Source organism: Chiloscyllium plagiosum, chromosome 10, assembly GCF_004010195.1.
Source record: "Chiloscyllium plagiosum isolate BGI_BamShark_2017 chromosome 10, ASM401019v2, whole genome shotgun sequence".
Taxonomy (NCBI): Eukaryota; Metazoa; Chordata; class Chondrichthyes; order Orectolobiformes; family Hemiscylliidae; genus Chiloscyllium; species Chiloscyllium plagiosum.
Genome location: NC_057719.1, coordinates 82329953 through 82343285, shown reverse-complemented (window position 1 = coordinate 82343285; position 13333 = coordinate 82329953). Strand labels below are relative to the sequence as shown.

Sequence of the window (13333 nt, the reverse complement as noted above, 5' to 3'; positions counted from 1 at the left end):
CACCCTATTATTCTTACAGATAGCTGAGATCTCCTTGCAAGTTTGTTTCTCAATTTCCCTCTGACTATTGGGGGGGGTCTATAATACAATCCCAATAAGGTGATCATCCCTTTCTTATTTCTCAGTTCCACCCAAATAACGTCCCTGGATGTATTTCCGGGAACATCCTCCCTCCCTAAGCTATCCCTTATCAAAAATGCCACTCTCCCTCCTCTCTTGCCTCCCTCTCTATCCTTCCTGTAGCATTTGTATCCTGGAACATTAAGCTGCCAGTCCTGAGCAATGTTTCCGTAATTTCTATGATATCCTAGTCCCATGTTCCTAACCATGCCCTGAGTTCATCTGCCTTCCCTGTTAGACCCCTTGCATTGAAATAAATGCAGTTTAATTTATTAGCCCTACCTTGTCCCTGCCTGCCCAGGGAAACAACACACCATTCTGCTTTTTCTCCGCTGGCCACAGAAACGTCTGTCTGTACCTCGGACTACAGAATCCCCTAACACAATTGATCTCTTGGATGCTGACGTACCCCTCGTTGCATTAGAGCCAGTCTCTATACCAGAAACTTGTTCGTGCTACGTTCCCCTGAGAATTCATCACCCCCTCCATTTTCCAAAACAGCATACCTGTTTGAAATGCGGATAGCACCACCAGCCTACCTCTCTTACCTTTCCTGGAGTTAACCCATCTATGTGACTGTATCTGAGACTTTCCCTCCTTCCTATAACTGCCATCCATCACATACTGTTGCTATTGCAAATTCCTCATCGCTTCTATCTGTCTCTCCAACCGATCTACTTGATCTGATAAGATTCGTATCCAACAGCATTTATGGCAGACATAATCTGCAGTAACCCTTAAACTCTCTTTAAACTCCCACATCTGACAAGAAGTACATATCACTGCAAAGGCCATTTTTGCTCCCTCACAATCTACAGACCCAGAAAATAACACCGTCTTATTCCTCTACAAACACTGCCCCAGGTTAAATTAATATCTATGGCTTATATTTTAAGTTTAATCAAGAGACTTATCTCCAAAAACATATAATCAAGAAAGAACCCACTGTACTCACTACTGCAGCCTTTCTCTGGGACAGACTTAAAACAACAATTAACTTATCGGATTCTGTACTGTGAACTTGGCCCAACAGTTCCTCCAAGATTAGTTGTGAATTTCACTGTTTGTTAATTTTCCCAGATGCACTCCGATGTCCAGCGATACACGAATTCAAACAGCAAAGGCAGTAACTGTGCAGGTTCTCTCTTCTGATGGATAAGAGGACCAAAGGACAGTAAGCCATTTTGTTTCCATCCAAACACTTCCATCTTAGTCCTGCTGACTAGAGAGCAACACAAGCTTGAGGAATAACATCTCACTTTCCACTTATTGAGACTCAATAGTGAATTCCACAACTTCACAGCATGACCTCTGACCCTCCATTGTTCTTGCATCTTCCAAACCCTTTCCCTTGTTCCCTCCTAAACCGAGACCCCCACCCACACCATAAGCAAACGCACATGCACACACATTCATATACACATACATATGTATACACACACATGCACACACACATACACACACACAAAAAGCAGGCCTATTCTCTCCCTTTCAGACCTTCATTGATGCTCTTTTTACATCTCTATCTTGTTTTCAATGCCATTAGTAACCCCTTTGTCTTTTCCTCTGAGCAGCCTCACAATTTGTTCCACTTTCCCCTCCTCCACCACAGGCTGAATCTGAAAGAGCTAACTGTTGATTACCCCGCAGGACGCAATGAAGTTTTGTCTGAAATGTGTCGTTCCCGTGGAATGTTAAATCCAAACATTAATAAATTAACTGTACTTCCATTCATGTGGATTTGTGGCAGAATTGGATCAGAAGACCTGCTTGGCCCATCAGGAACATTTATGTATCTGCGCCGTGAGCTTCTCAATCCAACATCCACAGCACGTGCCAGCTGCCAATGCCAACAACACAGTCCATGTACATCCAAAAAATTGCCTTGTTGGAAGGTGGACTTGGGAGGGTGGTGGGGGTGCCAGTCCTCAGTCCAGTCAAGCAGGGTTGGCAGATTGCTGTCAGTCAGGGGTTCCCACTACTGTCAGTCACAGATACACAGTCTAGCAGCTTGGCCATAGTCAGTCATCCACCCTGCCTGGTGACAATGATGGAATATAATCTGACCACAGTCTAGGGGCCCAGGCAATGTAGGGGCGAGCAGCACCAGTTCCAGAGAACTGTGTATCATCAGTTGCAAGCACAGCACTCAGGGGTCAGCACTCAGGGGTCAGCACTCAGATGTGTCCAGGAGCTGCTCATTCAAGTCAGTCACAGGTTTGGGGAAGTGGGGTCCTGAGGATGTGACCATGCATTGATTGTTGAGGAGGGTACAAAGGGGACAGTAGGAGATCATTGCTGAAAAGGGTTGATAAATCATGGCTGGGGTGAGGGAGAAGGCAGGGGCAAGAATGATGATGACAGAGGCAGTCTCAAGGTGGATAGAAGCCTAGGTGGATCAGAAGGTATGGTAAGTCATGGGAAGCTAATGGCATTGAACACCCGCATAGCCTTCACATAGGGAGGGTAGAAGAGTAAAGCAGACACTATTAAGATGTAATGTGAGAGTGCAGGGAGCAATTAGAGGCAATGTTCAATGTGGTGGGACTTAACATTGGGGGAATGGGTGGAATGGGGGAATGGCTGTTGGGGTAGAGCGAGGTTAAAGGGGTCATGGAGGCTGCGGGGGTGTGTGGATGGGAGTGAGTATATCTGGTGACCAGGTGAGGCCCGGTTTTGATGGTGTCCACTGCGTTCATTACCATCATGTGCTGTTGTCTGGATGCGAAATGGCTGGAATAGTGCCTAAGATAAAGAGAGGCAGTGCCAGGTTTTTGAAGGGCAAAAGCATAGGTCTGCTGGATGTTTGAGTATTGAATGGGCAAATAGTGAAGCAAGTGTTACAAAACCTTAGCTACCTTTCATTTCTTCATCCGTTTTCAATGCTTGGGTGTAGACTCTAGTCAAAGGTGATTTTGCAGCATGCCATCAGTCTGTGAAAATTGAACATTGGCATCTCAATGATGCTCAAGTTGGTGGAGATGACTTAAAACAAGGGACGACTGCTGGGCAAAGGTGACCCGTCACTTTTGGAACTTCCAGGGCTTCTGTACACTGTTGCAGCATATGTTATATCAATACAATTCTCATGAATTCAGAGCAAAGTGAAGCAGTTGAGGTTGGGAAAGGGGTCAGAGTGCAGCAGGCACTTCTTTTATTGAATGTAATATCATTGTCACTCAACTTGCGCAGTGGCTTCACTGAGTTGGTGCACATTTCTGCGACCAGGGCTGGGGTGGAACAGACAAGTAGGGCTGCTGAAGATGTGGCATGGAGCAATCTGCGGGCGTTTGGACAAAGTGTGCCACACCATTCCGATATACTGTGCCCTGCACAATTGCAGCAGGCAATGAGAAGGCGAGGGAATAGGAGAATTTTTCCAAGGAGATGGATGAGGACATTGAGCTGGAGGAAGATCTCCTTGTGGGTAACAGAACTCCCTTACATTGGACATTAAAAGGCAGACAGGGCATAATTGACACCGTAGATACAGCTAGATGCAGAAGACCATCATGGACTGTTGCTGTCAATGTCACTGGTTCTAGTGCCAGCATGTGGTTTGCATTGTGGGGGTAAACTGCAGCCTCAATCGGTTTTATTGTTGTTCACTTTTACAGAACTTACATTTGGAATTGAACGAATTAATGGTTTTGAATGAATGAATGATTTTGCATGATTATATTGTCACAAATATCTCGGAAGATGCAGTGAAAAGTGTTTTGTCACCACAATCCATTTTGAGTTACAAAAAGAATAAAAAGGAATTACTTAAATCTTCTGTTAAAACTGGATCTCAACATGGCTGCAGGACTTCTGTAAAGTGTTCTGGGCCTCAAGGAGTCCCTTCTCCAGTTACAGCAATGACGACACCTCCAGCTCTGCTGTTGCCACCACCTCACTAAAACTGCCAACAATCCAGGCTCTGGGCCTACTACAACGCTCCGGGCACCACAACCACTCAAGATTCCAGGCTTAGACCCTATCACAGTGAAAGGCCCCTGCTCGAGCACTACCTATGCTGAGAGTCCAGGTCCTGGCCTACCATAGCACAGGGTCCCCGCTCCAGCTACCACCACCACCCAAGAGTCCAGGCTCCAGGCCTACTACAACCAGGAACCCCTGCTCCAGGCACTGCTGCCATGAGTCCCAATCCACGCCAACCACACTGCAGCCACCGCCCCACTGACACCGCTCCAACCTCATGCCAATCCACGCCAACCACACTGCAGCCACCGCCCCGCCAATGAGGGGAGTACCAGATTGTGCAGGGGCACACCATCCTTTCAAAGATGGCAGGTACAAAGGGGCCAAGTCCTGAATATCCACTGAGCAGTGAGTCACTGTGGGAATGGTGCTTGGTGAGATGGGGCTAGAATTTGACAAGCAGGATGCCATAGAGCCGGAATGGATAATGAAGCACATTTGGTAAGATACAGGAAGAATTCTCACAAGACCGTGCGCTGGAAAGCCCTGTTAAAAACTCAAAACGATTTAGCCAGATTGAACCCTGTGTCAGTGTAACAGTAGTTAGATTCGGTGTTGCACGGGTAGATGTGGAGGATTCTGGTGAAATCATCAAGGAATCCTGCTCCTGGTTGCGTGGGGATGGATGGCTATTTGTGGTCAGCTGTCCTGGTCAAGGAAGAATGGTCACTTACCATTCCATAACTTCCACTACTTAGAAGGCAAGGACATCAGGTGCACAGGATCACTGTCACTTCTGACTTGGATATTATTCACTGTTCCTTTGTTATTGCTCAGTCAAAAATCCCAAAGCTCCCTGCCCTGTGGGAACACTGGGTGAGGACAATGCACCAATGGGCATGGTCCACATCAGTGCCAATGTTGCAAGTAGAAAGAGGGATGAGTGCCTGAAACCAGATTTCAGAGAGCTTGGAAAGAGTTTACAAAGCAGACTTCAAAGCCAGTAATGTCAGGATTACCCCCAATTGTATGTGCATTGTGGTATGTTTGGGTAAAATGATCCCCTTTCCTTTCTTGGTCTAAGGGTCTATTTGGTTTTCAGTGATAGAGGAACAAGAAGAGGTTCTTTGCATGATAGCTAGACATTGTTACCAAGATTATTAGGAGATATTGATGACACGTCTATCCCTTTCAAGATCCAGAGCTAGTCTCCCAACTTCCCTACCCATTACTATGTGACACCATCAGATCTGGTGGAGCCTAATGCAGTCTCTAACAATTAACCCTTTCGGGCCATTACAACACTACTGAGAACAGAAACAGAAAGAACAAGTAAACGAGAGATGGTATAGGAAAGAGAGCTTTAAATTTCTGAGATATTAGACCAGTCCAAAAAGGATACGCAATAGAACTAGAATGAAGATCTCACAGGGAGATTTACTAGTGCTGTGGACAGGGTATTAAAATAACTAACTAACAAGAGGAAATTCAGGTAGGAGAGAAACAAAGCTGGGAATGACCGTAAGAAAAATAGGAAGTGAGGTGAGGTAGTGCAAACAGAAGCAAGGATCAAATAGGCTCAATTACATGCAAAGATTTTAAAAGGCAAAATTAAACGTACTCTATCTGAATGCCCACAATATTTTGAACAAGGGAGGTGAATGATGGTGCAAGTGGAAAGATATGGGACTGACTAAATTGCTATTTTATAAACATAACTGCAGGTTGGCCAAAGCTGACTGATTATTCAAGAATGTTTAATATTAAGGGAGGATATTCATAAGAGAACAAGGAGGCGGACTTTAATTATTACATTAGCGAGAGTGAATCTTAGATTGGAAAATCAAGACGTACTAATTAGCTCATTAGTGAGAGTGAATCTTAGATTGGAAAATCAAGGTGTGGAATCAGTTTGATTGGAGCTAAGAAATTGGAAGGTGCAGTAAACATTGGTAGGAGTTGTTAAATAGGCCAACAAGCAGTAGGGCTAATGTAAGACAAGATATAAATCAGGAAATTAGAGGTATGTGGACAATGGTGAAACAATAATACAGGAAGAATCCATTCCACATATATATTAGGCAAAAAAATTCTAATGTTATGGAGGACAAATTTTTGAATGGTTTTCTCGAACAGGGTGTATAGGAAACATTCTGTTTTTATTTAATATTGTGCAATGAGGAAGAACTAATGAATAATCTCATTGTGAAGGAGCCTTTAGAGAGGAGTAATCCTAGTTTGATGAAATTTTACTTTAAGTTTGAAAGTGATGAAATTCAATCTGAAGCTACAGTCTTACATCAAAACAAAGAAAAGTGCAACAATATGAATGAGAAGTTGTCTATGGCTGATTATAGAACTACGTTAAAAAGTGTGGTAGAAAACAGAAAATAATGTACATGGTCTGCAACAAATTTACATTACAAAAATCCAACAGAAAAAGTGATCCAACCATTGATAACAAGAGAAATTAAAGATTGTATTAGATCAAAAGAGAAAACATACAAAGTTGTCCAAAACGTAGTAAACATGAGGATTGGGATCAATTTAGAAATTAGCAAATGAGGACCAAGAAATAGCTAAAGAAAGGGAAAATGGAATATTAGAATAGAAAATAGAAAAAGTAAACTAGTAAAAAAGCATATAAAGGGCTGTAAAAAAATCTGTAAGAAAAAAATGATCAAAGACAAATGCAGGATCATTATAGACAGAGACAGGAGAATTTATAATGGAGAAAATGGCAGAGAAATTAAAGAAATAACTCATATTTTTCTTCATAGAGGAACAAAAAACCCATCAAGAAATACCAGCGAAACAATGGATTAGTGAGAATGAGGAACTGAAAAAAATGTGTAAAAAATAGCATTGAGACTGAAAGTTTATAGATCTCCTGGATGTGATGATCTACATCCCAGAATATGAAGTGGAGGTAGAAATGATGGATGCACTCATGGTCATCTTTAATAGATTCTGGAATACTTCCTGAGAACTGGAGGATAGCAAATGTAACCCCCGTATTAATAAAAGGAGAGTGAGACACCTGTTAGCTTGACATCAACAGTGGGGAAAATGCTAAAATCTATTCTAAAGGATGTGATCATGGAACTTTCAGGAAATAATAGTAGGAATGAGCAGGGTCGAACATGGATTAATGAAAGGGAAATAGTGTTTAACAAGTATTTGCAGTTTTGTTTGATGAGGTAACTATGAGAACAGTTTGAAGGAACCAATGACTGTGATGCAGTTAGATTTTCAGAAGGCATTCAATAAGGTCCCATACAAGAATTTAGTAAACAAACTCAGAGTACAAGGGATCAACCATAATTGATTTGAATGATCAAGGGCGAAATGACCTACTGCAGCTCCAATTTCTTATGTTTCTATCATACATTGCAAGGGTCCACAAAGGTTGTCTGTCATTACCTCTCAAGGACAACTAGGAACAAGAAATAAACATGCCATTCAAAACATAGAAACTTAGAAAGTGGGAGCAGGAGGAGGCCATTCAGTCCCTGGAGCCTCCTTCACATTACCAGCAACATCCTTCACAGCTGCCCCCACCCTGAATCCCTCATCTTGTCTGAAGGATTAAAACAAAAGATCTGGGAGAGAGTTTTGGCTTCCGGCTGGATTATATCTTAATTTAAATAACACTAATGAGAAAAGAAAATAAGAGCAGGGCAAAATAAAGTTGCGCAATCAAAACAGATGACGGTCAAGAAGTGGTTGGCTATTGCAGGATTTTAATTCTTGTTTTTGTTTTTTTATGCAGGTGAGTTTGCATTGACCTGAATGACTCTGGAACATCACACCATGGCCCTGAATTATTCAATGGACAATATGGATCCTGTGTTCCCAGGCCTTCACCTCCTCTTTGAGTTGAAGCCTCTCTTCATCCCGCTGTATGTGGTGCTGGTGATTGTGGCTTGTTCTGGTAACCTCCTCCTTGTGGCTAACATCTCCGTCACCAAGAAGCTTCACACGACCACGAATTTTCTCATTGGCAACCTGGCAGCCTCCGACCTGGTAATGTGCATCTTCTGTGTTCCAATTACTGCGTCCTACGCATTCGAAACCAAAGGGTGGCTTTTCGGGATCTTCATGTGCTACTTCATCACCCTCATGCAATCCACCACCGTCTATGTGTCTGTCTTGTCCCTCACTGCCATAGCTGTGGACAGGTATGTGGTGGTGGCATACCCAATCCACCAAAGAATCAGACCACGGTACTGTGTCTATATCGTTGCCTTTATCTGGTTGGTCTCCATTGGTGTTTCAATGCCATCATACTTGCACACCAACTACTTTGCCCTCAAACATGCTGGGTACAACATGCTTATCTGCGAGGAGAACTGGACTAACTTGGAAGAGCAAAGGCTGGTCTATTCCTGTGTCATGCTGCTGCTCTCCTACATGCTCCCACTCAGCGCCGTCTCCATTTCCTACTGTGCCATATCTCACCACTTAAAGAAAAGCAAGGTGCCCGGTGAGGCCTCCTACAACCAGGAGAAGTGGTCAAGGAGGAGGAGGAGGAGGCGGACTTTCTGGATGCTAGCCATTTCTGCCCTGTCCTTTGCCCTGTGCTGGTTGCCTCTGCAGACGGTCAATCTGATACGGGACATTGACATCAACATCATAGACAAGAGCTACGTTAATGTGATCCAGGTCTCCTGCCATTTGGTTGCCATGAGCTCCGCCTGTTACAACCCCTTCATCTACGCCTCCCTCCACAACAAGTTCCGAGTTCAGCTGAGAAACCTCCTGTTCTCCAACAAGAGGCAGACAACCAGTAGCACAGTAAGCCAAACCTCCCGCTCGAGATATACTATCACCTCTCTAGATGCGCCCACTGCCATCAATTTAAAGGACAAGCCCTGTTTGAGATAAAGCACCTTACCTCTCTTGGATGAAATGCCCCTCTGCTCCATTGAATCTATCAAGGCACAATAGCTAAAGGCCCAAAAGATGGGCCTGCCCACACCCCCCCACCCCATTGCTCCATCACTCGATCAGCCCAACTGTACTCCTTTGGAGAAAGTATGGCATTTTGCATAGATCTCCGATTAGATCCAACCCAACGCAATGCCTCCCCCCAAGGCACCCAAACGGAGCCGAAGTCACCAGGTTGGAACCACTGGACTGAACTCGGAAATTAGCAACGCAAAGAATCAATTTAAATAACTGCTGCTCGTTGTGAGACAAAGAGGCTGCACCCTTCCATGTCGGGAACCAGTTGACGCGTCAGTTGTTTCCCAGAGTGTGTTCCCTCCAAAGTAAAATGTTGACTCTCCGTTGGGCAGCCCAAGAGGCACATGGCGATGGCGACTGAGCGAATGTAACGAGAAGGAAATTGTATAAGAGACAGGAGAAACCATCTGACTTTGCAAAGTGCTGGTTGTGTTTCCCCCAAGGAGAACATTCGCCTCCTTGAGCCCATCCTACTGAACTGTGACCGAGTGTTATCTTAACTCTGTCTGCCTGTTGGTCTCCTGTCTCTCATTAGCCTTGCCTAACAAAAGCCATAATCTTACTTTGGAAATTTTCAATTGACACCCCCCTCCCCCCCCCAAAAGCTCAGCAACCTCTCGGGACAAGGGAGATCCAGATCCCCATGACGCTTGTGTGAATAGATGTACCTTGAGTTTATTAGATTAAGTCTGGAAGCTAAGTAAATCAGGCCAAGCTATAGGGCAGTTGATTGACATGCACGGACAGGAGAGTCTAACCCTCTGAATAAAAACTCCCTGATATTTGGGTTATTGTAGAATAACACAGGAACATGTGGTCAACTTGTGAGTGTTTTGTGATATAACAATATGAATCTAAAACAGAATAATTGTCGCAAGGATAGGTAACAAAGTATGTTGTGAGGAGGACATCGAGGGTTTGCAAATATAGGTTATTTGAGTGGTCAGAAATTTGACAAATTGAGTATAATGTGATAGCGTCCTTTTTGGTTGGAATAAAGTAAAGAAGCACTTAATCTAGATGGTGAGAGGTTGGAGAGCTGTGAGACGCAGAGAGATCTGGGTGTCTTAGTGCATGAATCACAGCAGGTTAGTATGCAGGCAGTAATCAGGAAAGCTACTAAAATGTTATGGTTTATAGCGAGAGGAATTAAATACAAAAGTAGTGACGTTATGCTTCAGTTGTACAGCGCACATACAGTTGGTGAGGGCACATCCGGAGTACTGTGTACAGCGCTTGTTTCCTTATTTATGGAGGGATGTAAATGCTTTGGAAGCAGTTCAGGGAGGGTTTACTGAACTAATACCTGGAACCATTTGTTATATGAAGCAAGTTTGATCAGGCTAGGCTGGAATTTACAAGACTAAGAGGTAGCTTATTCAAAACATAAGATCCTGAGGGTCTTGAAAGGATGACTATAAGGAAAGGATATTTTCTTTGGTATACAGAGCTGGGAGTCAATAAGGTTTCCATCAAGATTTGTAGCTCGGGTTGTGGATGAGGTAGTTAGTTAACTGGCCGAGCTGCTGTGTTATCGTGCAGCCATACTGGATCATGCAGTTGAGTAGCCAGTTGGTGTTTGTGAAGTGATGGTTCACTCTCCCTCATCTCCGTACACACAGGCTAAGAGGGCCATCAATTCAATTATGATGAAGTTGCTATCCTTGGACAGGCCAACTGGAGACACGCAAGAGAGTTCTTGGAAGCCTTTTGAACCAAAAAGGCAGTCATCAAACACAACGAGTTAGACCCGGTGTACAAACTGCTGCAGAGAAGACCTGGACCCCAACAGACTGGACCCATAGAAAAACCAACAGTGCTTTATGGAAGTCACACTGATGATGTTACCCAGCATGCTGACAAAACATCGGCACGATAACCCAACAGCTCAGTGAGCTAACCAACTACCCCCAGGAGTCAATGTTTTAAAAGAAGGTGTTGCCCATTTTAGTGCAGACAAGGCAAGTTTTGAATCTTTGGAGCTCTCTTGCTTGAAAGGCTGGGGAAATGGAACTTTGCAGATTTTTAAGGAGGAGGTGGAAATGAATGACTATCGGGGATTGTGAAGTAGGCGAAAGTGGGTACTGCGGATGCTGGAGATCAGAGTCAAGATTAGAGTCGTGCTGGAAAAGCACAACAGGTCAGGCAGCAGCCCAGGAGCAGGAAAATCGACATTTCGGGCAAAAGCCCTTCATCAGGAATGAGGCCGGGAGCCTCCAGGGTGGAGAGATAAATGGGAGGGGGTGGGGCTGGGGAGAAGGTAGCTAAGAGTGCAGTAGGTGGATGGGATTGGGGATGGAGGTGATAGGTCAGAGGGGAGGGTGGAGCACCTTGGAACACTTCAACCCCAGGGCATCAATGTGGACTTCACCAGTTTCCTCATTTCCCCTCCCCCCACCTTACCCCAGTTTCAACCTTCCAGCTCAGCACTGGTCTCATGACCTGTCCTACCTGCCAAACTCCCTTCCCACTCATCCACTCCACCGGATTTTCCTGCTTCTCAGATGCTGCCTGACCTGCTGTGCTTTTCCAGCACCATTCTGATCTAGACTCTGGTTTCTAGCATCTGCAGTCCTCACTTTTGCCTGGGTTGGGATATCTGGTCGGCATGGATGGGTTGGACCTAAGGATCTATTTCCGTGCTGTACATCTCTATGACTCTAAATGACATTTGTGAGTGTGCAGGTGAAACTTTGAATAACGTGGAAGGCTCCTTTGGGACCTTAAACAAATCAGCCACAATCCTACTAAAAGACTGAGGAGCCAAGCAGCTTACTCCATTGTTAATGTATTTGTTTGTATATTTGTAACAGGGACTCCAAAAGTCCCAGGCTTGTTGTTGGATCATGTACCAGACCTCCACCTCCAGAGCTGAAAGGATACTGTTCAACCCCAATGGAAAAATGGAGCTGTATTTGAAACAAAATGTTTTGAGAGAAGATCTTCCTGTTTATCAGAGATCAAAGTATCCAACACGGGGGTTGAAGATTGATAATGAATCTTCCTTATCAGGGGCAGGATGAACAGACTTAGTGACAGATGAGTGGGCTGCTCAGTAATTGGAGGCAGGAGGGCATGTGGTAAAAGTTATGTCCACAGTTATATGTCCAACCTCACCCAGGCTGCTAACTCTGAAGACAAAATGAAATCTCTACCTTGAGAATGAAAGCTAATGTTGACCCTGAGGGATCGATCCTTTTGTCAATGTAACCTGTGATTAGATCACATGTCTTGCATCCAAGTGATAAGACCTGAGGACAAAGCTACACTTTAGTAAACAACTTGAGTGCTGTGACCTACAGAAGCGAGGCTCCAGCTAGGACCTGTCTGTACAAGTTCATCGATGAGCTCACTCCTGCAGCTCAGGATGATTATTGATAATTGCTGTCGCATTTACTTTGCATTACATGTACAATAAAAAAAATCTAATGTTCTGTCAAACCAGGAATTGTTCTGTGTATCTTTTCACAATTGGAGGAGAAACTAAAGTAGCAAATTCAATTGTTGGGTCAAAATGATGCTTTCTTTTATCTGCAACTGATAGAGGTCTTTAAATTTCTGAAGGCATTTGACAGGGTAGATAGAGGGAGAAGAGTTCAAAACTAAGATCTGCAGATATAAGGTAATCACAATAAGGAATGAGGAATTCAGGTGGTAAGAATGTGGGATTCATTGCTGTATTGTGAGCTTTAGTAAAAAGCATAGAGAGTCATAGAGATGTACAGCATTGAAGCAGACCTTTTGGTCCAACCCGTCCATGCTGACCATATATCCCGACCCAATCTAGTCCCACCTGCCAGCACCTGGCCCATATCCCTCCAAACCCTTCTTATTCATATACCCATCCAAATGCCTCTTAAATGTTGCAATTGTACAGCCTCCACCACATCCTCTGGCAGCTCATTCCATACACGTACCACCCTCTGCGTGAAAACGTTGCCCCTTAGGTCCCTTTTATATCTTTCCTCTCTCACCCTAAACCTATGCCCTCTAGTTCTGGACTCCCTGACCCTAGGGAAGAGATTTTGTCTATTTATCCTATCCATGCCCCTCATCATTTTGTAAACCTCTATAAGGTCACCCCTCAGCCTCCGACGCTCCAGGTAAAACAGCCCCAGACTGTTCAGCCTCTCTCTGTGGCTCAAATCCTCCAACCCTGTAAACATCCTTGTAAATCTTTTCTGAACCCTTTCAAGTTTCACAACATCTTTCCGATAGGAAGGAGACCAGAATTGCACAAAATATTCCAACAGTGGCCTAACCAATGTCCTGTACAGCCGCAACATGACCTCCCAACTCCTGTACTCAATACTCTGACCAA

At 44.2% G+C, this 13333-nt stretch overlaps 1 protein-coding gene across 1 annotated transcript in view; it reads left to right on the top strand.

The window, feature by feature from the left end:
- The window catches only part of prlh2r (prolactin releasing hormone 2 receptor), a 36585-nt gene extending 26835 nt beyond the window's left edge, over positions 1 to 9750 (top strand). The window contains exon 2 of the mRNA XM_043698478.1: positions 7817 to 9750. Within this exon, the coding sequence (XP_043554413.1) occupies positions 7837 to 8931 (1095 nt within the window). The 5' untranslated portion in view covers positions 7817 to 7836 and the 3' untranslated portion in view covers positions 8932 to 9750. The remainder of the gene's footprint in view (positions 1 to 7816) is intronic.
- The last annotated feature ends 3583 nt before the right edge of the window (positions 9751 to 13333 follow it).